The sequence below is a fragment of the Rhinolophus sinicus genome, chromosome 18, assembly GCF_057876585.1.
Source record: "Rhinolophus sinicus isolate RSI-liver-muscle chromosome 18, RSI-T2T, whole genome shotgun sequence".
In the NCBI taxonomy this organism is placed as follows: Eukaryota; Metazoa; Chordata; class Mammalia; order Chiroptera; family Rhinolophidae; genus Rhinolophus; species Rhinolophus sinicus.
In genome coordinates, this window is record NC_142518.1 from 3,191,292 (window position 1) to 3,217,133 (window position 25,842).

Sequence of the window (25,842 nt, forward strand, 5' to 3'; positions counted from 1 at the left end):
TTTTACCCCCCAGAATTTGTTTCCAGTTATGTTGAGATATAATCAATGGGTAACTGACATATAACATTGTGTATGTTTAACGCGTATAGTATATTGTTTTGATACCTTTACAGATCGCAAAATAATCACCACGAATAAACGTCGATCCCCACATTACACCACTCACAAAGAAAGGAACTCAAAATAAATGAAAGACTTATACATAAGGCCTGAAACCATACAACTCCTAGGGGAAAAAACACGCACGCGCACACACACACACACACACACACACACACACCGGGGAAATGTTCCCTAATGTTGGTGTTCACAGTGATTTCCTGGATAAGACACCAAAAGCACAGGAAACAAAAACCAAAATAAATTCATGAGACCACATCCAACGGAAGTTTCTACACAGCGAAAGAAACGATTGACAGAATGGAAAGGCAACCTACGCGATGAGAAAAGTTATTTGCAAATCCTACATCCGATAAGAGGTTAATATCCAAAATATAGAAAGGACTCGAACAACTCAACAGCAAAAAAATAAAAAATAAAATAAAAAACGATGGGCAGAGAACTGGAATGGAGAGTTTTCTACAAAACATATTTCACAAGGAATGCGACCCCCTCATTCCAGACGCTGTCATTCGTGAGCTAAGTATGTTCCTAGTAGTATTGGTTTTATTTCCTCCTCCTGGTATCCACGTCCTATGTAAAAGTCACAGGAGTGAAGTGCTGTCAAATATTCGGGAAGGTTCCCCCCACCCCAGGGGTGCAGTTCTCATCAGGGGAAAATAAGGGAGCTACACCCAGGAAATAGGACAGTCAGGACCAACAAACTGAGGCAGGCCAAAAAGAAAGCGGTCGTGCAGGAGAGCTGCTTGCGTGACCAGCGTCTGTAACCTGCGCACAGAGCCGTGGGCCGATACTGCAAGGGCCACACTTAGAGCGTCTCTCAATGAAATGGGGGCTACCTTCTCCCCGTAGCTGCGATCTCGCCTGAACAGAAAGAGGACAACTCGCCTACAATTTGCTCACAAGCAGCGACTTTTTTTTTCCTCATTGGAATGAAAAAGTAATTACCTGTTAAACAACCGTAAACACAGCTAAATGCACAGGACAGAATTGCATACATCCCATCGAGTGCCCCGTTCCTGTACACGTATCACGTTTTTCTCAGGAATGTCTCATTGCAGCGAAATCCCTTTAACTATGTCGAGGCTATTTTCAGTCAACACTGCAGGGAATGGTTTCTGGATTGCCGTTTCTAAACAGGGCTCTTCGAATGTCTGCCTGGAATGGCTCTCCATTTCCCCAGAGATGTTTTTCTAAGCTCTGCCTTCATGTATTCAACTCACACATACATTGTATGCTTTCAGCCATTATAAAAAAACAGAGGCATTATATATACATTCAATGCTATTTTGTTTCACTTTTATTTTTTTTATTTTTTTGGCGTTTTACCATAATGGGTGCGTATTTCTCCTCAGTGAGATATATTTCATTTATACTTGTAAAAAATTGCAGGTGTAATTTTTTTTACAGTCGATTAACGAATGCACCCCCTTCACACACACTCACGCACCTCTCCACACACATACACACAGCAGCTTAAAGAGATGGTTCACCGATTACTGGTCACACTTGACTGACCTTAGAGAAAGAGAAATGGAGGAGGGGAGAGAGGAAGAGAGGGAGGAAGGGAGAGAGGGAGGGATGTAGGAGAGAGGGTGACAGAAGGGCAGAAATGAAGAAAGTGACTGTATAATTACAGGAAAACATAATTATCGGGACCCACCTGATAATATGCCGCCTGCCCTTCTTTGCCCATGTGCAGTAGACATTTCAAGACTCTTGAAAGCAGAGACCCTCTCTGGCATAATTGCTAACCCTACCTCACAACAAACGAGGCATTCGGTTAAGTATGTCATTAAATGGATCCATTTAAATGCGACGCATTCAAAATCTTCTCAGGGGATAATTCTGACTCTGATACTTTGTCCGTGAAAGCATCTCTTTGTTAAACGCTGACCGCCCCAGGTTTTAGTATGTGGTTTTACTTAATATTCCTAATCTGTGGGGCAGAGAGCATTCTTGCCACTTCACAGAAAAGGGAACGATAGTTGAAGAGACTTTTCATAGCTCAGCCAAGGCCATCCAGCAACTGTGCTCAAGAGCCTGGATTTTAACCCATTTTAACTTGGAACCAAAGCACGGCGCTCTGCATCCCTCACGCATACGCATTCTGCCAAATCCCCCAACTGGCCAAGCCTCTGCCAGGCTCCCGACACATGTCCACACACTGCCCGGGCCTGCTGTGTCTGTGCAGGTCACGAGAAGCGGCAGGGTCGATCTGCCTGCCTGTCTGTCTGTCTGTCATCTATCTGTCTGTCTGTCTGTCTATCTATCTATCAATTCCATCCCTATATTTATCTTATCTAATCTCTTTCCATCTATTTATCTATCCATCCATCCATCCATTGAACTATTCCATCAATGTATCTAATATATCTCATCTCTCTATCAGTCCACCTATATATCTATCCATTCTATCTATCTGTCTATCTATCTATCTATCTGTCTGTCTGTCTATCAATCTATCTATCCATCCATCGTCTGTCTTACCTATCTCTCCTGTATCTCACCTATCAGCTATGCCTATCTACCTGCCTATCAATTATCCATCTTATCTTATCGATATATCTGCCCACCTATCACCTATCTTATCTGCTGTCTATCATGCATCTCTCTATTACCACGTATCTGTCACTCATCTATTATATACATATATAATTTATATTTACATACATTCAGTTATACATAGCCTTCATATTACACATCTCCTTTACATATTTATAGTCTATACTATTATATATTATATAATACATTATTACATATTATGATAAATAATGTCATGTATTATAACATATTTATATACTATGGTTCCATATCCTTCCTGTTACACGGGACAGCCTATTACATATTACGAGGGTTTGGCTCACAAGATTGGGAAAGCTGAGGAGTCCCCGACCTGCCCTCTCAGCCGGAGGCCCAGGGAGGCCGGTGTGAAGGCGTGAGAACCGGGGGAGCCATGGTCGCAGACGCAGCCTGAGGCAAGGCAACAACCACCTCCCAGCTCGGCCAGTCACACAAACCCTCCCTTCCTCCACTGCTTTGTCTTTTCAGGCTCTCGACAGACTGGACGCGGCCCGCCCCGTTGGAAGGGCCATCTGCTTCCCTCCGTCTTCTGACTCAAAGGCCAGTCTCATCTGGAAACACTCCACGACCCAGCGAAGTTAACATGTAAAATTAACCACCGCACTCATGTATATGGATGTCCACCCAGCCAGCCATCTGGCCAAGCATTTTCCTGGCTTGCGCGCACACACACACACACACACACACAGAACCATCCCGGATAATAATAGCATCAGCAAGTTTGGGACGCCGGTCTTGCCCATGGAACGGCACTTATGATGTGTAAGTTGGGCTGAGCCTGACTGTCATACGGTCCTGCCTCCCAAAACCATGCACACCACCTTCTTCCTTCCCTTCTCTCTCATAGCCTCATTGCTCTTTACAACTCAGAGTCGTCATAGGATCAGATCTACGTCATGGAATAGAAACAAACAAACCCATAAAAAATGGGTGGCTTCTCCAGCTTTCTCAGTTTAGCATGTGTCCCTCCGCTGTTTCTGCCCCTTCGCCCCTTTCTTCCTTCTTGGGATGTGGGTGTGATGTCTGGAAGTGCAGCAGCCGTCATGGGGCCACAAGGCCAACAGACACATGAGAAGGAAGTCAGAGCAGGAAGACACACAAAGCGTGTGCTGCCGGTGACGTGTGGGGGCTGCAGAGCCAACCCTGCACATCGAGAAACGCGTGCAACAATGCAGCTCATGTTCTCATTCGATTTTGACACCTTTGATTCAAAAGCGTGTTTACTTTGAAGAAACTGTACTGTGTGAGCTCACTTCAGATGGTCACCATCTCTATCATGGTTGTTCTCATTCACTGGTAACAGAGACATGTTTAGAAAACAAGGTGGCAACGCATGAAATTACCACTTCTAGGTCTAGGCAGAGTCTTTCCAGGAATAATAAAAACAAAAATCAACATCCATATATTTAAAAAAAACCAAAAAACACATTTCGTTCTTTCTATGTTTATAGAAAACATGCATTCAAATAGCTTAAAAACGTGCAGGAGACAAAAATGCCGGGATTGTTTTTTGCTTCTTACATTTTATTTATAGCACTTTGCATCTGATCTTAAATTAAAAACTTCCGACATTTTTGCTGACAAATTAGCAAGTTTGAAAACACTAAGTCAGTAAACAAATCGCAAAGACGAGAAATCATAAAAAAATGAAATACAATAAAAACGTCTCTAAAAATGAAGCAGGGACGGTGTACAATGAAACAAGCCTCATGGATTTCTGACTTAAAATTCGTATTCATTCGAAACTAACACACGCTGCTTCAGATTTCTGTGTGTCGGCCCTTTGTAATTATGTAAGTGAGCGGCTACATGTGAATTACTGGGAAATAGAACTTCACGATTTTCCTCCTAGGGAACTCTTGGATGGGGTTACGACTGCAATTATAAAACACTCACCTGACCACTTGTTTTGGGACCATGCTGATGAATTGCCAGTATCACCGCAAGCAAGGAAAGGCCCATGGCTTAGTTTGGGTGTCGAGGACACAAACGGGAGACAAATAAGCTCCGCCTCGTAGGTCAGCTGAGGGAGGCCTAAGAAATCACTGCCCAAGAAAAACCACAGACCTGGGGCTAAGATTTGTGCCCCAACCAGCATGACACCTAAACCTTCCCTCTGTGACACCTACTGTCTTGTAACGCGCCTGAAAAGGAACTAGTCATTATGGGCGGTGCCAGGCGTCACACCTTATCCATCGGTGTTCGACTCAGCTCTGATTTTCCACTGCCCCTCCCACGGCTCCTTGCACACCTTAGCCAATAAATGAAGGAGGGCATCTCGACGTCTAAAAGAACGGCAGAGTGGAAACACCGCGATGCGTTCATTTTCAAGAAACGCCACGAGCCTCCCGGGACAGTGGCATTTGTAAGCCCGTCTCAGGGAAACCAAACCCATTTCCCCCCAAGGGAGTGGACATTCGTGGAGCCCTCCTGGGTGGGAGCAAACCCACTGGCAGCCTGCATGTGCAAACTGCCTTGTATCTGGAGCTCTGGTTAGAAGTGCCGCATCTTAAGTGACTTCATGCCATCCTGACCGTCAAAGCCTGCTTTCTGCCCACCCGACCCTGCCCACGGGGGCAGACAACCTTCCTGCAAGGATGCAGTCATTCACTCAGATCCAGAAGCAAAATGAGGCTCCTATGAATTCTGTTGCCTCCTCCTACTTCCTTGAGCTCATCTGTCAAACCAAACCCTGACACCCCACTATTCGCCTTCTCCAAGTTTGAACGGACCCAGGGAGTGTGGCTCGAAACAAAAATCACGCATGAGCAAGGGTTTCATTTCAACTCAGATGGCAAACCTCCAGGATGTCTTGACTGCCGGCTGGTGAGCACATTATCTTTGCTGGACCTGTGTTCTTTGTCCACTGCCCTCAGTCACTTGACTGGCTCCTTACGTTTCCATCACCCTCGCCAATTTCGCGAGGAGTTCACAACACTGCTTCCGCCTTTGCTGAGGAAAACGGAAGGGTTCGGAAGAGGGTGGGACAGGTCTCCACCCTGCACGCCCCCTCCCTGCCTCTGCTCCAGCAAGGTCCCCTCTGGGTCCCGCAGGATCAAATTCTGTCTCCATGGGACAGCTTCCCATCAGCAGACAAACAACACGCTATCGTTTCTCTCATATTAAACGAAATAAATAGAACCCGCTCCCACCTCCAGCTCCCATCACGTTGTTCTTTGTTCCCCATCACAAAACTCCTTGAGAGACTTGTTTACGGTCATGCTTCCAGTTTTCTTTTGGACCCTTTCCTCCTGAATCCACCCCAGTCAGTTCGCCAGAACCACAGGCCTCAAAACCACCAGTGGTCAGGAGGAAGTCAGGAGGCAAAGGGCTGTGTTGCGTTTGACCTTGAGACCACTTGGTAAATAGTACGACCCTCAACTACAAATAGGCTGCACAGCATGCCTCAAAAAACACAAAACAAGTCAACCAAAATACGTCTTTTACCAGCTAACTTTAATCTCCCCTGTGTTTGACTTTCAAGTGAGAAATCTCTGCTGACGATGAGGTGATGACAAGATACCTTGTTCAATAACGAGAAATGGGATCAGATCTGTAGGTTCTTATCTGAACCGTGCGACCCAAACACGTGGTTGTGAGTACGCTTGTAGCTGCGTGACTCGGTTTTCTCATCTTTGTCTGCTCCGTTTGGACTTTTGTCCCCTTTCTTCCATATGTTGACCTGCCGCGAGCCAAGGAATACATTTCTTACCTTGCGCTTCTCCTATTCGAACACTGTTTAAGAACAGTCAGTTCCAGCGTCCCATTCAGCCGCGTCTGTAAGCGCACAGGACGACAGGGTTTGATCCGTGAGTACACGACACGGGTGGCAGACCGGTGAGGGGTGCGGGAGCACGGAAGGGCCTTCTCAGGCTGGGAGGGTCCATCGGGGCACGCGACGCTTCTTTCCAGGATGACTGTTATGCTTTCAGAGGGCGCACACGTGCTTTAGAGAGCCCTGCCAAATTCTGCGCCTGAGTCTGCCGTTTGCTAACAGCCGGCCTGGAGCGTGCTGTGGAATCTGAGTGTCTAAAAATATAATAACTGAAGAAACACACAATGTAGAACACAAAGGAAGCGAGAATTACGGGGCTGCGTACATGGGAACCGCAGCGCTTCAATGACAGGTCTCAAAAGCGTGGTCTTTTCTTTCAAGACTCTGTTCCCCCTTTTATATTTTGTGGGTTTTTTTTTTTTTGTTGTTGTTGTTAATGGTTCTGATTCCGTGCAAACAGAATGCACCACAAAAGCTTTGAAAGGCAAGAAGGAGGCAGCTCGACATTAATTCAATATAATTAATGCCAACATGGTCTTGAGTCCACAAACAATTATTGAAAAGGGAAGAGAACTCTGTATGCCCTTCCTTAACTGCTCTTTGCTCTTTTCCAAAACCATTTCACCACGCATCCCTTGTTCCCGAGAATGGAACTGTACATTATTCCAACGGCATTTCATTGCTTCCTCTACCATGACCCCCTCTTACCACCAATTCTGGCAGAGGCAGCGTTGTCTCTGGACAAGTCACCCTCCGTCCCCTCCACCAGAGACACGCTCCACCATCTCTAAAACCATCCCCTTTTTTATGGTAACTGGCGCCATATGTGTTTCTGCTCTTTGGTGTTTTTTTCAAAAATGTTCTTCTTAGCCAATGACCGCTGATGGACTCCAAGAAAATAATTCTTTACAGGAAAAACAATTGAAACGACACAACCACGACGAGGGACCCTGTCTTTATCTGAGGTGTTCAGGAAGTGACTTGGAGAACTCTGGGACCCCGTGTCCTCTCCTTGAAGGAAAAGCACGATCTCATGCATATTCCCGACCAGAGAAAACTCCCGTGGAGAGGGGTGACCCTGCAGCTGGGCCCCTCAGTGGTCCTAAGGCTTAGACTCCTAAGCAGCTACGGCTTTGATTCACGTCAGCTCTTCCATGTCGCTTTGTGGGCACCTACAGACTTGAGTGTGTGAGAAATGTTTGGGGGCGTGGACGTGAAGGGGCCAGAAGCCAGAACCCAGGCTGAAACTGGCCGGGGAGGGGATGGGAGTTAGCAAACGGCGACAGCAGGCAGGGACCACAGCTTCACAAGCTGGCTCCTGAAGGAAGAGAGATAAGGACGAAAGATGTAAAGGTTGGCGCTCGTGTTATACCTGAAAATAAAAATGTCTAACGTTAAGGGAATAATTAGGGAGATTTGTTATACACCATAGGATGGAAGGGTACGGAGCCAACAAAGTAATGGCTTTTGCTATTTCGGTTTCTGTTCCTAATTGCTACCGAGAAAGTCAGCGTAAATTAGAAAATTTCAGCTCTTCCACGCGGGGAGCTGGAAATGGGAAGCACATCAGCTGGAAGCCATGGACGTCGGGAGCTGAGAACAGGACCCAGCCTGTGGGGCCTGGAAGAGCTGCCCCAAGGTAAACGAGGTAAATAATCTTCCTTCTGGTTCTTTCTACCCTTCCTGTAGTCTCAGCTGCAGCCATTACAAACCTCTCTTGCTGAAACACCTTTCATGTTTAAAATGCCACAGATATTTAACTCTTATGTGGCTTCACGCCCCATTAGCAAAAACGCACCCGTTGCTTACCTCGGTGAACATCTTATGTGCGTCACCTCTTCCTTAATTAAATATATGCTTTATGAATAAATGCATGTGTGCAAGTGTGTTTGCACGTGCACCAACCATATGGAAGAACTTCTTAACAGTAAACTCTGGTCCGTGGCTTGGCCGCTGCTCATTAACTCAGCAGACAACTCAGAGAGTGGAGGCGTCAGGGAAACCACACGTCCAGAAGAGTCACCTGTGACTCTACATTGCACAGGACACAGCAAGCTCACCGGTGAGCCGTCCGCTGTTACCATCAAGCGCCTGCTGGAGGACAGAGGGCTCCTGTCTCAGGACTTTCCTCCCAGGACCACACCTGTGACGCATAAATCTCGGCCATTGTGCAGACTGAGGAACACGGGTTTCTCTCTTTTCTGCCACCTTCTTGGAAATGCCTCTCTCATCTGTCGGCCTGCTTAACCCCCATCCTTTCATCTCTGTGGAGTTGAGCATTTGTTCCGCTGGAAACACCAGAAGCAGGATCAAACCTCACAAAAGGGAGCAAGGTACCTGTTGGTGGCCAAGGTTCCCGTGAATTATATCACTGTAAGAACTACCTTCATAAACCCACGTTTTTCTTTTCTTTTGCTGTGCCAACCCGGCCAAGCTGAGAGGTGCAGAGGTGAACACAAAACCCTCATGCAAATGCCACATTTTACTTTCAAATTCCTCAGCACAATTATCCATTCTGTCCCAGAAAACTGGTAATAACGAAGAACAGCAGATAATGGGTAAGACTCCGGCAGACCAATTATAATGACTGCTAAAAGGTATCTTTCTGCAAACTCCTTCTCAACTCTTTGGTTCTTTTGATTTATGCCAACCGCAGCTCATCCCTAGGTTCCGTCCCTCGTTTTAAGAGATGGGGTGAAATCTTTTACATCTAAGGAGGTGGAGGGAACCCAATTTCTTTTCCATTGAGACAAGACAATTTGGATCGTTAGCAGCAGCCATGCCGAAGTGTGGGGGGAACGGTAATGTCTAGACTGGTTTCCTTCAAGGTGTCACGAAAGCCACAGCTTTGGAGCAAATAAGCCTATATTTTAACATGAATTTCCCAATCCTTAAAGACATGTATCGTCTCCACTCGGGGGTGTTTCTCCATGCCAAGACCTCAAGAATTCTAGGTAGCTGCTAAAGAAGGCGGCCCAGAAGGGTCTTTTCAAAACACAAAGAAGATTTGTATACGGTTATTTCTACGTTTGGCAGCACCGTGACTGGGTCAGCTCTTCCCTCTATACAGTTGTGTTCAGTGAAATCAATAAATAAAAGACACACGAGGGCAGGCTGGAGAGCGCTGCGCTGGAATCTTGAAGCTCGAACCTTCAGCCCCCTCCTGCCCTCTAAAAGAAAGGGTTCGCCAAGCTGTGTTCAGGACTCAGCTTGGTGCCCAGTTTGTAGCAGAGCTTAGCAAGCAACAGCCCACAGGCCAAATCCGGCCCTCGGCATGATTTTGTAAATAAAGTTTTATTGGCACACAGTCACGCCCATTTGCTTCCATGTCACTTTTGGCTGCTTTCATGCTACAACCGCAGAGTTATTATGGCAAGGATGTGTGTGGATGGAGTCAGTGAGGTTGGGCCAAAGCTCCACATTTACAAGAACAGAATTACAGGAAAGGGGACACTGCTTACCAGCCAAAAGCTGGACACCAACGCACACCCAGTTTCCCAAAACTCTAACATTACAAACCTCCTTTTATACAATCTAAGGCGCATCAGAGGATTATTGTGTAGGCAGCAGGGGAGGGAAACGTGGTCTCCTGGTGGTACGTGAGCAGACTGGAAGACGTCTACCTGAGATGACCAGTGATGTTGTCCATTCTTGCCCTCTGGCCTCTGACAAGCAGCAACTTGCTTTGGTCCCAAGTCAAGGTCTCCTGCTGGCTAGCTACGGCCAGGCATCGGTGACTTTGGTGTCTTTCATCAGTGCTCCATGTTGGGTTTGGGGTGAGTGGTAATAAAAAGCAGTTGCTCTCCATTCACTCTGTCCGTGCTTCTATTTTATGGGAAGAAGCTCACGAGACAATTTAGCATCCTTGGATATGTAGAGGAAAAACTTTTCCTCTACCCTCTTAGGTTCTGTGATGGGGGCTTGCAAATTAAACTGATAAAAGGCAGACTGACAGTAAAAAGGCTTTATTTATGGTCATGGAGGTCTTCCTGGAAAAGAAATGAAGACTATACTGTGGCAGTGTGACTCAGGAGCTTACGTACCCTTTTTACAAAGGCGATGCATTGTTGATATATGATAAGAAAGGGGGTTTAGCCTTGCAGGGATGCTCAGTTGTGAAGAGGTAAGCATGTGGGAGAAACTAAAGGAAAATATGTGTTATCTTAGCAAGGTTTGTTTGTGCAGACCCATCCCAGGGCTGACCTTCTGTCTCCAATCACAAGGGCTATTCTCTGCCTGGTCTGGGAGGAGAGAGAGGGGAACAGCTTCACGAAGGGAAACCTATACCGTTTTTAGGGAGAAAAGGGGACAACACAGGGCTCTTTCTACATTTAGAGCCTCCTAATCGCCTTTAGCTCAAAATAATCCTTATGCCAAAGCGGCATATTTTGGGGTGGCATATTCTGTCCCCTTTCAGGATGAATAGTTTTCCATAAATACTGATTTCCACGCAGAATCTCAGAGTAATGGGACCTGATCTGGATGCAAAGTGTTTGCAGATATAATGAGTTAAAAGCCCAGAGACGAGATCATCCTGGATTTAGGATGAGCCCCCAAATCCCATGACAGGGGTCCTTGTCAGAAGAGGGGAGGACAGAGAGTCACACAGAAAGAAGAACCGTGATGACGGAGGCAGAGACGAGGGTGATGGACCACACGCCACGCAGCCACGGCTGTAGGCCACTGGAAGCTGGAATAGGCGAGGGAGGAATCTTTCTCAGAACGTCAGAGGAAGCTGACACCGCTGATACCTGGGTTTCTGGATGTTGGGCTCCCTGAACGATGACAGAGACCATTTCTGTCACTGGACGCCCCCAGCGTGCAGCCGCTTGTCTACAGTGAAAGGAAATGAATACACACAGCAAAGGTCTCACCCTTTAGAAGTAAATGCTGCCATTTATCTCCATGTACCCAAAAGTCCCTACCCAGCCCCGACATGTCAGAGCGATTACGCACTAACTGTGGAGTCCTTGGACTTACGCTGGGCACTGTGGGGGGCTTTTTACACTACGTACCTTTCAGGACGTTCACATTTAGGAGTTTCCAACCTGTGCCTCCACCTACCTATCTCCAGATTCCCTTCATCACCAGGACTTCTGAAGTATTTCATGGACTCATAGGCCGTTTCCTTCTTTGCCAATTATCCTTTCAGCAATGACGCTTCTATCTACAATATTTTAAAGGCTTCTTTCGTCCTGGCAGAATGTCTTTTCACGCAGGGAGCTGTCACTCAAAGATGGAGCTCAGCTCGGAGGCAAGACCTTTCCATTTATCGTTGCGAACTTCTGGTTACTCGGGTTTCTGCGGTTCACACATTGGGAAGCGAAGGAAGAGTTCAGGCCAACACCTCCCAGCGCGTGGCGCTGAGAAAGCAGGGAATGTCTCCCCTGGATGCGAGACCTTCATACAGACTCATACCTGAGGACTACGAGCTTGACATGCCGCAAACCCATGGTTTTATTATGAGATAGAGCAGTGACACGCGGATTCTCAACAGCTCAGGAAGTCGGCACCGCTCACCCCCATGTGGTCCAGGGTCAGCTGTCATCAGTGCGGACAATGTCCACAGCTGGACAGTGTGGGCTTGGCCCTGGACCGGGCACGGGCAGCTGTTTCAGCACGAGTTTCGAGCTTTGATAGGACCACATTCTTACGCTTCACAAAGCCTGCAACACACCATCCCCTGAGGCAAGTGTGAGCACTGTATTCTCCCTCGATAAAGCAGCAAGACACCCTTCTGTGTCCTCCAGGGTTTGCGCCCACGGTCATGACTATACAACTTAACAAGAACAGACGGGAAGAAACAGAAAAGAAATCCGCATTCACTTCCCTCGATTCGGTCCCCTTGGTACAGCGCTTTTGTCCCTTCCTTGCAGGCCAGGTGGTCCCAACCTGAAGTCGGACGTCTTTGTGTGGATGAAACTCCATGGACTCCACAGCCATGGAAAGTCTACTGCGTGTTGGGCTAGGAGCCGCCACTGAGGAATTCTGGACTTTGGTTCTCTCGCAGGTGCGATCTCCCCCAGGGTCTCCCCTGCCCACGACGCGTAGGCAGCCCACCCCATTCGTTGCTACCAGCCAGTCCCCATGCCAGCCGTGCCGAGCCCACCTTCTCTCCTTCTCAAGCACGTGGGCTTGGCTTATGGAAAGGGTCTCGGAGAAGTAGCTCCCACCCACTTACAAGCTCACACTCATGGCTGTGGGCAGTTCGTTCCTGGGGGCTGCCGGCGACATACCCCTCAGTTCCCTGCCCCACAGAACGGAAATGCCACCATGTCTCAAAGGCCACTTGTCTCCCACAGGGTCTGACAGCAAGAGGGTGTAACTGAATCATGGCAGGGACTTCCCACTGTTTGCATTCTCTCCTGGTCACACATTGTCCTGAGTGCTTCCGTGAGGATCTCTTCGGATACTCAGATTAACATTTAAATAGGAGATTAAATCGGGAGCTGAACATTTACACGTCTAGATTGAAAGCCTATTGTCCTATGTCATGGGGGTGGGTCTCACCTGATCAGGTGAAGGTCTGACCAGAGCGAAAAGGCTGACTTGCCCCAAATAAGGGGGATTCCTCCTGCCCGGCTTCCGTCATACCCCCGATAGAACACTCACTAACAATGTCAAGACATGCTGCTGTCCCTTTATTTATTAGAGAAGACGAAAACGTGTGGCGCACCAATAATTTAAGGGGAAACGTTTGGATTCCCAGTGGGAGAGGATACGTCTCACAACCTGGACGGTTAAATTCCCTCTTGGTGGGTGTCATAGCAGAGATATGACAGGAGTCGTCGTAAAATATTTGTAGGTCAAGGATTTACTCACGCACCCCGTGACCTCACGTCTTTGTCTGTTACACGTAGCCAAGGAAACGCCCATGGTTGCAAACGTGGAGTTTCAAGGGGACTCTAGTGGTTTACCTGGAGGAAAGGTATTTGTAGAACCCACAGTGAATTCGGAACAAATTTTCTCCCCTTAACATTTCTCTTCTTGTTGAGTAATTTTTAGTAATTTTTTTGTTGTTATTTTGGAATAATTTTAGATTCACAGACAAGTGGTAAAGATAGAACATTTCCTATCCAGCCTTCCTCCAGCCTGCTAGCATCTTACATCACCTTGGCGCATTTGCCAAAACGACGAAGCAACCTGGGGACCTTATTATTCACTGTATTACAGAACTTTGCGAGGATTGTCCCAGGTTTTCCAGTGACTATCCATGTCCTGTGTTAGGGTCCCACTGAGGACACTACATGGCCCTTAGTCATTCTGCCTGCTCAGTCTCTTCTACACAGTGGCTCAGAGTTTTCATGACCTTGATGGTTGGACAAGGGATTTTCAGGCTGTCCCTCAATCTGGGTTTGTCTGATGCTTTTCTGATGACCAAGCTGGAATTATGAGTTTGGGGCACAAAGCCCCCAGAGATGAGACGCCCAGCCCTTCATATCAGGGGTCGTATCACGGGTCCCCGACTTGCCTAGGACTCATTACTGTGATATTCTCTTTGTCACCTGGCAGAAACGGTGTCTACTGAGTTTCCCCACTGTTAATCATTCCTTGTTTAGTGTGACCTGGGATTTTAAAAAAATGTACACGTTTTCCAAGTACCTAAAGTTATATTTATTTCTTATTTTTACGGGGTTTCTTTTTTCTGGTTCCAACTTACTTCAAATTCAATCGCATCTTTGTTGCTTTCTTCCAGGAAAAAAAAAAGCGTAGCTACCACACTCTTCGTAGAATTCTCCTGCTTTAAACCTGGAGGCTATTCTTGGCTGGAGGAAAAAGAAACCCATACTTGGAGCATCTCCAAAAGCGGACGGAATGTAATAAGTATTTTATATGCATTCCCTACTTACATTTCACAGGAGCCCTCTAAATTAAATATTAACAAACTGTGGTTTTTTTTTTCAAATGAATAAACCAATTTCCCAAGGCCATAGTTAAGACAGTGAGTAATAAAACAAGTAGCATAGAACCCAAATTCTTTAGCTAGAGGATCAAAACCACCCACAACCATTTAAAATTTCACACCGGACACTCTACGCCATGGACCCACCCCCCAAAATGACATGTCTACGCCCTGTAGCGTAAGCATTTCCTAAACATCAGTGCCCTGACCACTCACTTCTGCTGACCTCATCCTCTAAGTGTTCTACCCAAATAGCAATCATCTTGTAAGCCTAGCAGAAGCCCACCTCCTCCAAGAAGCCCTCAGAGATTACTACACCCCATGTTTTCCCCCCTCCCGCCCTGACTGCTGTTTCTAGCATTCCCTGGCCTTGCGTGATATCCATGCTTCCTTTCCCCCAGCTTGTTAAACAGGGTTTGCCTGTCCATGCACCAAACTATGGAGAGCCGTAAGTCACCGCCCTCATGAAGGGAACCTGGGATAGGAATCTCCCCAGGACAGCTCCCCAGCTCCGTGGCTGGAACCATACATGACGTGCTTCTCACCACACACCAGCTCCCGGCTTTGACCTGCCCCTGTGGCCTCCCCTTACATGTAGCTAAGTACCCATGCAAAAGCTGGCCACCTGCTAAGTTACAGAGAGCAGTCCCCAAAGCGGTCCTCACTTCTGACACCAACTGGAAGCTCAGGGAGGTGAGGGAGGGGGGTAGTCCCCAAACTACCATCAGTTCAATAATTTGCTAGAAGGCCTCACACAACTGGTGAAAGGCAGTTTCGCTCATGGGTGCAGTTTATTCCAGGTAAGAAACACAGGGGGAAATCAGCTAAGGGAAACGCGTGTCGAGAAGCACGTGTGAATGGAGGACACGGGGAGGTACCTGATGTCTCCTCCCTTGGAGTCACGGACAGTGTTGCTTTCCCAGCAGGGATGTGTGGCAATACGCAGGCAGGACTGCCAACCAGGAAAGCTCACCGGAGACGTGGGGTTCAGAGGATTCGTTGGGGTTCCATCACATAAGAATGACTGACCCACTGACTGTCTCCAGCAACTGAGGAGGTCAAGCTGAGAACACAAGGCCCAAAGGCCCACGACTGGGGCACATGGTTAGGTTTCCTGGCCTGGCCAGTGCCCCACCCCACCCCAAAGCACACTGTCACACTATCTGTTGACTCGAGGACCCCAGGCAAACAAAGACAACTCCACCAAGCATGACACCCCGCGGACTCAGCGGTCACCTCCCAGAAGCTAAGGGGCAAAGGTCAGCTCTCTTTCGGAACAAAATTAAATTCTCACGTGTCCTGGGGACCTTCATTCTCTTTTGCAATGTGTTGCTCTGCATATGTCCCTTGTCAGAACGAGAGTGAGTGTGTGTGTGTGTGTGTCTGTGTGTGTGTGTGTGTGTGTGTGTGTGTGTGTGCGTGTGTGTGTGTGCATATATGCACCCAAATATTTGCAATGACGTCCCCTGCAGTGCTAAGGTCAAGGGCAGTCTTATTAGGTTTTCATTTACACATTCCTCCCGTATCCATGTTTCTGACCAAAATGGCTGCTTCTAGAACTGGGACGGGAAGACAGATTTTAATGCGACCGTTTTTACATGTTGCATAGTGAGGTTTCCTCACTTAAGACCTGCAGGCTTTGTCCTCTAATAAGTAATTAATATAAAATAATACTTGGAGGACTGTACGCTTTTTTCCCCCTTTTGTGAATTATGAGAAGAATGACTACAAAAAGCATATTAAAGATCAGTCAAACTCCACTTGGGAATTATAACAACTGTGTATTTATTAAAGTATAATAACCTAAATAACTCACCTAAGCAGCATAAGCATACACATGGCACACAGATACACACCACACACACACACACACACACACACACACACAATCACACATACATTTTTTTGGAGGAGCCAAAAATATGTGCACAAGGGGACACTTTGGTCAACGTGGCTCAAGCAGTAGTTCGCCGTCATCAGAAGTGTCTGGATGCTGATGGGAACCACTTTGAGCACCTCTTGTCATTGCAGAAGTCACACGTGACTTGTATTCGTCTTTTGCTATCTGTGTATGTTGAATATCCAGAATTTTAACAGTTTTCCTTTCTGAACATGCATATCTATTTTTCAGGCCCTCTGTAGACAGGTAACAGTCTATCCATCTGTGGGGACTGTCACTCGGGCACATGCAAGACACGTTTGCCATCATGCCAGTGAAGCTGTTCTCCTTTCTGTCACGTCTGACCTTGTTTTCTGCCCACTCAGGGCTGCCGTTTCTCGCTACAACGTGCACCACCCGTGGGGACAGCAGCACCCCTACGGGGCAAACACCGGCTTCTAGGGGTGAAAACATTGTACCATTTTTCTGGAGAAAGCACAGAGAGGCCTGCAGTACATACACAGATGGATAGTGTAACTGTACTGTTAAACTTTCATGGAGGGAAACGGAACAACTAGAAAAGAAAATGTCCTGGGGCAGCCGGATGGCTCAGTTGGTTAGAGCACGAGCTCTCAACAACAAGGTTGCTGGTTCGATTCCCACATGGGATGGTGGGCTGAGCCCACTGCAACTAAAGATTGAAAACGGCGACTGGACTTGGAGCTGAGCTGCACCCTCCACAGCTAGATTGAAGGACAGCGACTTGGAGCTGATGGGCCCTGGAGAAACACACTGTTCCCCAATATTTCCCAGTAAAAAAATTTAAAAAAAAAAAAAAAAGAAAGAAAGAAAAGAAAATGTCCAAACAAACGAAATGCAGTGGTGTGACGCCATGCCTGACGCGTTCTTTCTCCACGGTAACTGAGCACCCCTTACTTCATCCCCTCCACTCCTTGCCCTTCAGCCATAACCAAAGAATGTCACACACAAGATATTATCCGTGCATTTGTGTCTCTCAAGCATGACGTTCTCCAACGCCTCCGTCCATTTATCTGTATTTGCTAGAAACCAGCACTGACTCTAGCACACAGAAGGTGCTAGCTAATCGTTTCACAGCTACACGAGAAAACCCACTAAGAAACAAAGGTTAATGATACAAAGACTCGTAAAAATTGAACATTTCCAGGGATTAATCTCCTAATCCTCACAGCACCCCTGGGAGGAAAACACTGCGATGGACCGTGCCCGTTTCGGAAATGAGAAAAAATAAGACACGGAGACTGTAGGTCAAGACCCCCAGTCATCACAGCCAGTAAGAGAAGAGCCAAGGAGAGATCCCGGAGTGCGTCGCCGAGAAGCTAACCCTCCTACGGCCCCTTTGAAACAACGCAGTGTCCGAAGCAGCACCGCCCTGGAGAGAAGCATCCCTTATGCTGAGGAACAAGAAACACGCCCATCATGAATAACACGAAACCAAGCAGAGGGCCACTCTACTGTCACAGAGTCCAAACGACGCTAGGAATTACCGAAACATTTTACACTGTGCTCCATAGTTGGAATGCACGAAGGAAAATCAATGATTGATTCAGAAAGAAAGATCCGATAGAAAACTGACTGTAATTTGCACAGATGGAGAACCCGTAACCCATTCTTGATGGTATCAAGTGGACAACACCCACTCCCGATGCGAGGGAAGCACCATGGTTACCTGTGGTCAAAAGGTCGGTCTGCTCTGTTTGGCCACTGCTTCAATTCGGCAGGGTCGGCCTCAGAGAGATTTTTAAAAACTTAAATAAAATAACACACCTTCTCACGAAGTCACCTAACGCCACAAAATGTGTTGGAGTCATAACCCACACCCCCATGTTGGAGCCTCCAAGACGATGCACACACAGGAAATTCAAGGCACTGACAATTGTAGGTATTAACATCTCACAGTTCTGTCTACTCTTCCATCAACTCTTCGCTTCACAACAGAAGACAATTCCAGGGAGTTTCATATTTGGATTCGAGTCTATGATTTCTGCAACATGAACTCAGGTTATACGTAACACAGTCATTCTGAAAAGCTCGTATTTTGTCAGATATGTCCCCGAGTATACGTGCACAAAATCACAGTGCCTAGAAAATGCAAACTTTTATACCCTAGGATTCTGCTAGGAGGGCAGGTTCTCTCAGTTTTCCCAGGTCCGCTGCAAAGGATTGTTCTGTTTTGTTTTGTTTTGTTTTGTTTTGTTTTGTTTTGTTTTGTACAAAGCAAATAGAGTTTTTAACATTTGCTTTGCATGGCTATTATTGGTCTCTTTCCATATTTCAAAAACTCTGCATCCAAGCCCCACACTCTGTGAATAAATCTAGTGTCAGCCATGATAATTCTGACTTATGAGTGAGTGACTATGATAATTCTATCTTAATTCTAATGATAGATGTGTGTAGAACAGTTTATTCGCAAACCACTTTCCATGTGCTGTTGAAACTTATTCTCGGCAGAACAGAAGATGCCGGCGCTGAATCAGCCCTAGCGGACAGAGGACAGCCCAGGAGAATTATTACTCACCGGAGGCAGTACGCATCGTCGTATGGGCAGCTGCAGTAACAAACAGGCCAGTGTGCTCTGGTTCAAACGTGGTCACGCTCGTGTGCAGTGTAGAGCTTGTGCCACAGGACGCTAGAAGCCTCTGCTCCATGCAGTCATTCGGGGACCTAGGCTGCCACACTTTGCGTCTCACGGATCTGTGTTGGCATGAGTCCTGCAGTCAGATGGAAGGAATCCTGTGAGACATTTCTACACTTAGGCACAGGCACTTCAGCTCTGGTCAGCTTCTCCTTGGGAGGAGAGAGACAAACGTAACCATGATGGACGGCAGACATGGGTCTGACTGGGCACATAGAAGGAGGGGTGGGCAAACACTCCCGAAGGTACGAAAGAGCCCAAACAGGATGGAACCAAGGTCTTCTGACCATACATCCCACATCGTCTCTCTCCAACACTGCCTGAATGCCCCTTTGGCCTGGTTTAATTAAAGTACCCCTGGATCCAATGGACCATTTCCTGATTGCAAACAGTTTTTTGAGAAAGGATATAGACATCACCTTCAGGCCAACACTCTACCTGCCAATATTTTCCTCCAGGAGGAAATGGGCTCTCATCTCTTGAGAACATGATTGATCCCCAAAAGGTAAGGTTTTCAGGGCACATCTGAGCTATAGGGCACACAGATATCACGAGCATGCAAAGGATTGGGTGAGATGCTGTTTATTGGTTTTGCCCAGGGTTCCCAGCACCGGAATCCTGCATGAATGACTCACAGCCTAGGTGCCTAAGCTTTGTAGGTACCTGTAAGTAGGTACTACTGGGACCCACCCTCTAAGAGTGGTGGCCTCTGTGGGTCAGGAGAGTCATGCAGAAAGGAAGGCTTTCGTCCAAGAGACATAGAAACATCTGTCCACACAAACACTCATACACCGATATTCACAGCAGTGACACTGATAATAGCCCCAAAACGGGAAGCAGCTCAAATACCCATCGACAGATGAATGAATGTACAGAATGTGGTGTGTCCACACAGTGGACCATTATCTGCTCATAAGAGGGAATGAAGTTCGGACACATGCTACGACGTGGATGAACCTCAAAAACATAATGCAGAGCTGAAAGAAGCCAGACACAAAAGGTTACATATTATAGGTTCCTTTTATAAGAAATGTCATCCACAGGGACAGAAAACAGACTGGCGGGGTTGGGGGGGTGGGGGCATGGGGAGTGACTGATAAGTGACTGCTAACGGATACAGATTTTCTTTGAGGGAGGATAAACATGTGCTAAAGTTGACTGCAGTGATGGATAGACAACTCTGTCAATCTACTTAAAGCACGGAGTTGTCGAGTCTGGTGGGATTGCAGGGCATGTAAATTCTATATCTCAAATAAGCTCTTATAAAGACAAGAAAGGAAACCCTTTATAAAGGCACATGGTGGGGGGGGTGGTCAGGGAGGCCTGCTTCCTGGAGACGCCGGAGAACCTCGGGGGTCCCAGAGCAACACCCACCAAGAAAAGGAGCCGACGCATAGCTATGACCCAGAGCACATTCCATGAAACCAGTTACACACAAGACACCAAGTATGTGCCACCACACTTCCCGTCGGTACAGCCTCAGTTTCCCCCTTTCTGCGCCATGTGCACAGACCCAGGCCATCCAGGAAGCTGAGCATGTGTATCACCGATTCCATCAGGACTCGGCCACAGGGTTTGCCCAGGACCGCGCTGAACTTGACCCGAAGCCTTTGATCGTAAAAAACAGCCAAAGTGAAGGAATCAACGCACCCCTTGTGTTCTGGAAACCCACTCACTGCCCAGAACCTGCCTTCCCTGTGACATTTACGTATGACTTACAGAGGCCCCTTTGTTTACCTGAGGACAAGGCCAGACACAGACCCTCCAATGCTCCATCCTTTGTCTTGCAAACGATTCACTGAACTTCTCGTCTCCACTGATCAACTAGAACAAAATGTCTGCTAACCACACATTGGTTCGGCTTGTCTCCTAGCCCAGGACCTTTCGCTTTGGTTCACCCTCCACCTGGGCCAGCAGACGGCACCTCCTCAGCACAGGCTGGCCTCAGAGAACACATCCTCTGACCCAGTATGGGGTCACCCCACCCCCACCCCCGCCTCATTCTTTCTAGAGCTGTAGGTCGAGTGTGGTCCTCTCTGTAGAACGAAGGCCGCTCTTGCCTAAATGTTGCGTGTGGACCGTGTTCTGCCAGTCACGTTAACTGTCCTGGACCTATTGGGAGTCTCTTTCCCCTTTGGCACTAATCCTAGTCGAGTAAATGTCTCTCCTTGCTAAGTCCAGATTTGGTTTTCGTGTCTGGTTTGTTGGGACGCCCACAACCCCCCGGGGCTCTTAGGGGACAATGTCACAAGCCTTTCCTCACGACGCCACTGCTAGGTCCCACCTTCGCCTACTTTTCCTCACCCCTGATGGAATCGACATATCAATACATCCCCTGGCTTCTCTGTTAAGCTCCCTCCATCCTCGCTCTGTTTTCTTTTAACATATTGAATTCCTCCCCATGATAAACAGATTCCCAAAATAGCAATCTTTGGTAAGTGATGGCGAACTTTTGGAAGAGGGAAGGAGACCTTTGGGTGACGGTTGTCTGAGTGTCTGTAGCGACAACTATGGACATTTGCAAACACAATGGATCAATGAAGTCAGCCTGGATTGTCACACCCCCACTATGCAATGTTTGAGCAAAGTGTTTCGGGGCCATGTTCCATCTGGGCTGCAGGGTTCTCTTGGTCCTTTCTTCTCTTTCACCGGCTGATCTGTGCCCAGAACGCCTCCTTTTTACTGAGTTTCCATGTGTCACTGTCTTGAAACGCTGAGTGTTTACCCCTGCAGTTGTAGCCAGCTTGGGAAATGACGCCATCCGATCGTTGCTGAGAGACGCTGCAGGAGTGTCTTTGTGTCACCTGGACCCTCGGAAGGTGACCCGGGGTGCTTTGAGCGGTGAGGACCGAATCCCATTTGCACGCACATTCCCGTCGTGCTCACCACTGGAGGTGAGGAGACATTTCCCACCGCACGGGGTGAGGACAACCAAGGGTCTTCAGTCTCACGTGCATAAATGTTTCCGGGGAAGAAGTCACTGGGTTGTTGGTTTCAATCGCTTTGTACCCACCATGTTGTGGGCTGTGCTAAAGAAAGAAACCAGTTGTACGGCGCTCATTTCCAGCTCCTGAACGCTGAGTCTACGCATGGGAAGCAGCGGAACAGTCGGTGGTTCGGGCCAGGTTCTTCATCTGCCCCATTTCCTGACGCTAACCACACCTGTTCCAACAAACCCGGGTTAGGGTGAGGCTGGCATTAGCGTGCCTCGTCTAGAAGGTCCTCTGTCAAGAGCTGTCTTTGAGGAGGAAGATGGCAGACCTACGTCTATCCTACAGGCAGTGGAGAGCTTTATTTACAAAGTGCTTTAGACAAAGTCTTTTGCAGAACACAAATAGCAAGCGATTATTTTCAAAGGACTATAATCCACGTAGCCAAAAGCTCTTTCAATTGCAATGGCATTAGCATACATCTTACTTTCGGGAAAATGTACTGGAACTGCGCGAGAGACACATTCAATGTGTGTTCGCGAGAGCTGAGCTACTGAATAAAGAGGAGAACCAGGTCGTGACGGAAAGACCTGTTTCCCACCTTGCGGAGGTTCCATTAACTCGATTCGAGCAGTGTGTCTTGGATTCCTCGGTGTTTGCAATGAGGCACTGAACGTGGAGGCGAGATAACAGGTTGGGTGAGATGTGCTGCCTTCTACCAACATACTTCAATCTGCCTTTACAGATACTCCAGTCAAGAATTACTGCTGCCAATGCCAGCAGATGACACATTCCTGAATTTCTATGTCCTTGTTTGTTTGTCTGTTTTCCCTCCTAACTCCGTCCAAACTCAGTGCTTAGACCAAGTAAACCGTGGTATCTACTTGGAGCCAGACAACAGTGCAGACTCGAAAGGTAAATAACTTTATCCCCTGGGTGACATGTGCCTGATTATTTTAAAGAAGATACGTCAATGACTGTCTGGCACTAAATAGTCACAATGCGACACTCTCTTCTTTGATTGAAGGCTCTCTGGGGTCACTGAAGAGTCGTTTGGAAAACTGCCTCCTGATGCATCATTTTACGGTCATGAGCCCCGAAAGCCCAGGTAGGGGCTCTGCCCGCAGAGCTGGTGATTCCTTTCCTTTCAAGACTTGTTTCAAAGCAAGAGGCAGCTGGGGGGGGGGGGGGGGAGGGTCAAGATAACAGGCTTAATGCGACCCTAGTAAGTTCTCTTTGACGCCTTTCAGAGGAGACGATTGCTCCTAAATACACATTCACAGAAACAATTCAAGGGACACAGAAAAGATACATTTCTCTTCCATCTAAGCCAGGGGTGTCCAAACTTTTTGTAACGGTTTTCACCAAGGGCCATATGCGGTAAAATACACAAACAGCCGGGCCCCTCACTCGAGGTGAAGTACGTATTGCCTCACCTGGTGTATTTAAGTAAACTAAATATATCTTTGGAATTCGCTGCGGGCCAATTAACAATGGATCGCGGGCCGCAGTTTGGACACCCCTGATTCTAAACACAAGATGATAACCTGTGTAGCAATATAAAGAGTAGAAGATGCTAGAATATCGAGGTTAAGGCTGGAATCCAAGGGGCCTGGACTCAGAGTCCAGCCTCGCCTCTCACTGTTTACACCCACAGGGCTTATAAATCGAACTTTTTGAGCTCAGTCACCTCAGATAAGGCAAGATGAGCCGTCTCATCCATCCGAGTGGCGGACTCACTTCCAGGATTTACGGAGACCAGAAGCGACCCACGGGCATTGACTGCCTTTCCTGAGCCCACTGCAGGGCTGTGGCACACAGCCTGCCCTTGAAGCATCTGACAAAAGAAGGCAGTGGCGGCCGTGGGAGCAGAGCAGGTGTGAACAGTCTAAAACCACACGGAGGCTGAGATATGGTGTCGTGCGGGAGACCCTGCTCGCCGCGCCATTTGTCGTGCGGGAGACCCTGCTCCCTGCGCCATTTGTCGTGTGCGGAGGCCTTGTCGCTGCGCCATCTTTCAGGCGGGGCGGCCTGCGGGGTCTCTGCTCCCGCTCCCCACACAAGAACACAGGATATGGTGAGGCCGAAAAGGAACACCCACGGAGCCATAGGTAGGGGAGTCATACCACTATGGTCTCACTGGAGGCTGGGCCCACCGGACGCTGACCTGCCGTCCGCCTTTCCGCCAACCGACCGACTGACCGACGACTCCTCCGCTCTCCTCGACTCTGTTCCTCTCTCTCGGCCCTCCTCTTCCGCTCTCTACAGCTCTGCTCGGCTCCTTGGCAATCCTCGGCAATCCTCGTAGCCGCAGCAGTTATACCGGCAGCCAATCGGCTAACCAGCCACAGCCGACGGCCAATCAGCCACAGCCGACGGCCATCCACCACCGGAGCCAGCACCCTTCCACGTGAGGCCGAGAGCCTGTAAACTACTCTCTGGGGCTCTGTCCCCACATATGGACAAACTTTGCTGCTCACGTAGACTCCCCCTAAGGATATGTCCTTGACGTGAATGTGGGTACTGGGTCCCCCTCACCACAGACAGCAGGGCAGCCTGGTTTTCCACCTCCACCAGGCCCACGTGTGTCTTTGTCCCGTGGCAGCTGTGTGCAGGCTGATTCTACCCTAGTGAGCCTCCAAGGAGGTGTGAATAAATGTCCCCACGGGAGGCCCCATTCTAGCAATACACACAGATCTCACCTGCTGTTTGGAACACATCTCTTTGCAAACGCTAATCAGCCTGTACCCTAACTGCAGCTGTGGGGATACCATCTATTATTGTAGTTGGTAACCCTGAAGGTATAATAATACTTTCTACGCACCTGAGTACGTTCCTCTGTCTAAGCAAATCTGAATTGAAAACATAGGTCTCAGTAAATTTTCTACCAAATACCTGTAGCTCTAGACAATAGAGTTTCACCTAACACAACAGAGCAATGGATCCGCCCTTCGTTGACGAAAAACTTGGTTTTGGGATGGTAAGCTGTGATTTAGAGCTAAAAGTTTATACGATAGTTGCTCTGTGTTGTGCAACATTATAAAATGCACGATGGCACCTGCAAAAGGCCTCTCAAAATAAGTGTTTGTTTCAAGCAGAAATAATAGTTTTGAGATCCCTCACGCACAGAGGAGTGGGCAGTTGGTAGCTGATGGTCTGACACTGGGTTTGAGTGAACTTGAGAGTGGAGACAGTACATACAGGATGGGACACAGAGGCATGCAGACTAGATGGGACTTCCATTCGGCCATTGCGTTGGGCCTCTGCATCCATCTTCTAAAACCAAATCACCCCAGACAACAATTGTTCATCTTCTCAAAGAAGAGAATGACCATGGCTATGGGGGTGGCCCCAAACGCAGACGCTCGGAATCTAATTTAGACACAGCAACTTCACAAGCCAAGCTTTTTACCCAGAAAGTGAGACGAGAGGAAGAGAGACAACAGCTTGGAAGGTGCATGGGATCAAAGGATGTCAGGGAAACTTGTAGATTTGGCCCGTGCGTTGCAGCCTTGGGCGAAGGTCCCACCACTACCAAGACGGTGGTGCTGCACGGGGGTGGTGCCCTGTGCTGCATCCATTTGCCCAAACCCCAGGAGATGGAGGCTTTGCAGAAGTGCACAGCAGCTGCTGGTGTAATGCTGGGCATGGATGCGCCCAAGGAGTCTTGAGAACAGCCCGTTTGAAGGAAGGTTCAGCTTCACTGTCTCCGCTCCTTCCTTAGAGAATTCTGAGGTGGGTTCCACTCAAAGAACACTGTGGCCCCAAAGGGACATCGTCCTCCTGCTGAGATTTCACCCCCACCGTGCACCCCTAGCATGAGAATCAAAGCTTCTCGTGCACCTACCACTCCAGGAGCCAAAACAGCAAGGCGAAAACCCTCCCCTCTGGTTGTTTGAGTATGGAATACAAACAGAATAATTGATTACATGCGACTCAAAGGGCATTTCAAATATTAGCTCACACGCCGTCATGCAA

The 25,842-nt window shown here is 47.9% G+C and overlaps 1 protein-coding gene across 4 annotated transcripts in view; it reads right to left on the reverse strand.

Annotated features, from left to right (window-relative positions):
• Positions 1-25,842, reverse strand: part of PUDP (pseudouridine 5'-phosphatase) — a 495,490-nt gene that overhangs the window by 376,568 nt on the left and 93,080 nt on the right. For 3 of the 4 annotated variants that reach the window (XR_012493489.2, XR_012493490.2, XR_012493488.2), the window contains exon 4: positions 18,818-19,010. Coding sequence is in view for 1 of the 4 variants with exons in the window: in XM_088794802.1 (XP_088650928.1) it covers positions 7,783-7,796; positions 18,818-19,010 (207 nt within the window). In the remaining 3 variants the exon portion in view is untranslated. Of the gene's footprint in view, positions 1-4,202; positions 7,797-18,817; positions 19,011-25,842 lie in introns of those variants that run through there. The other variant, XM_088794802.1, reaches the window with a different exon arrangement.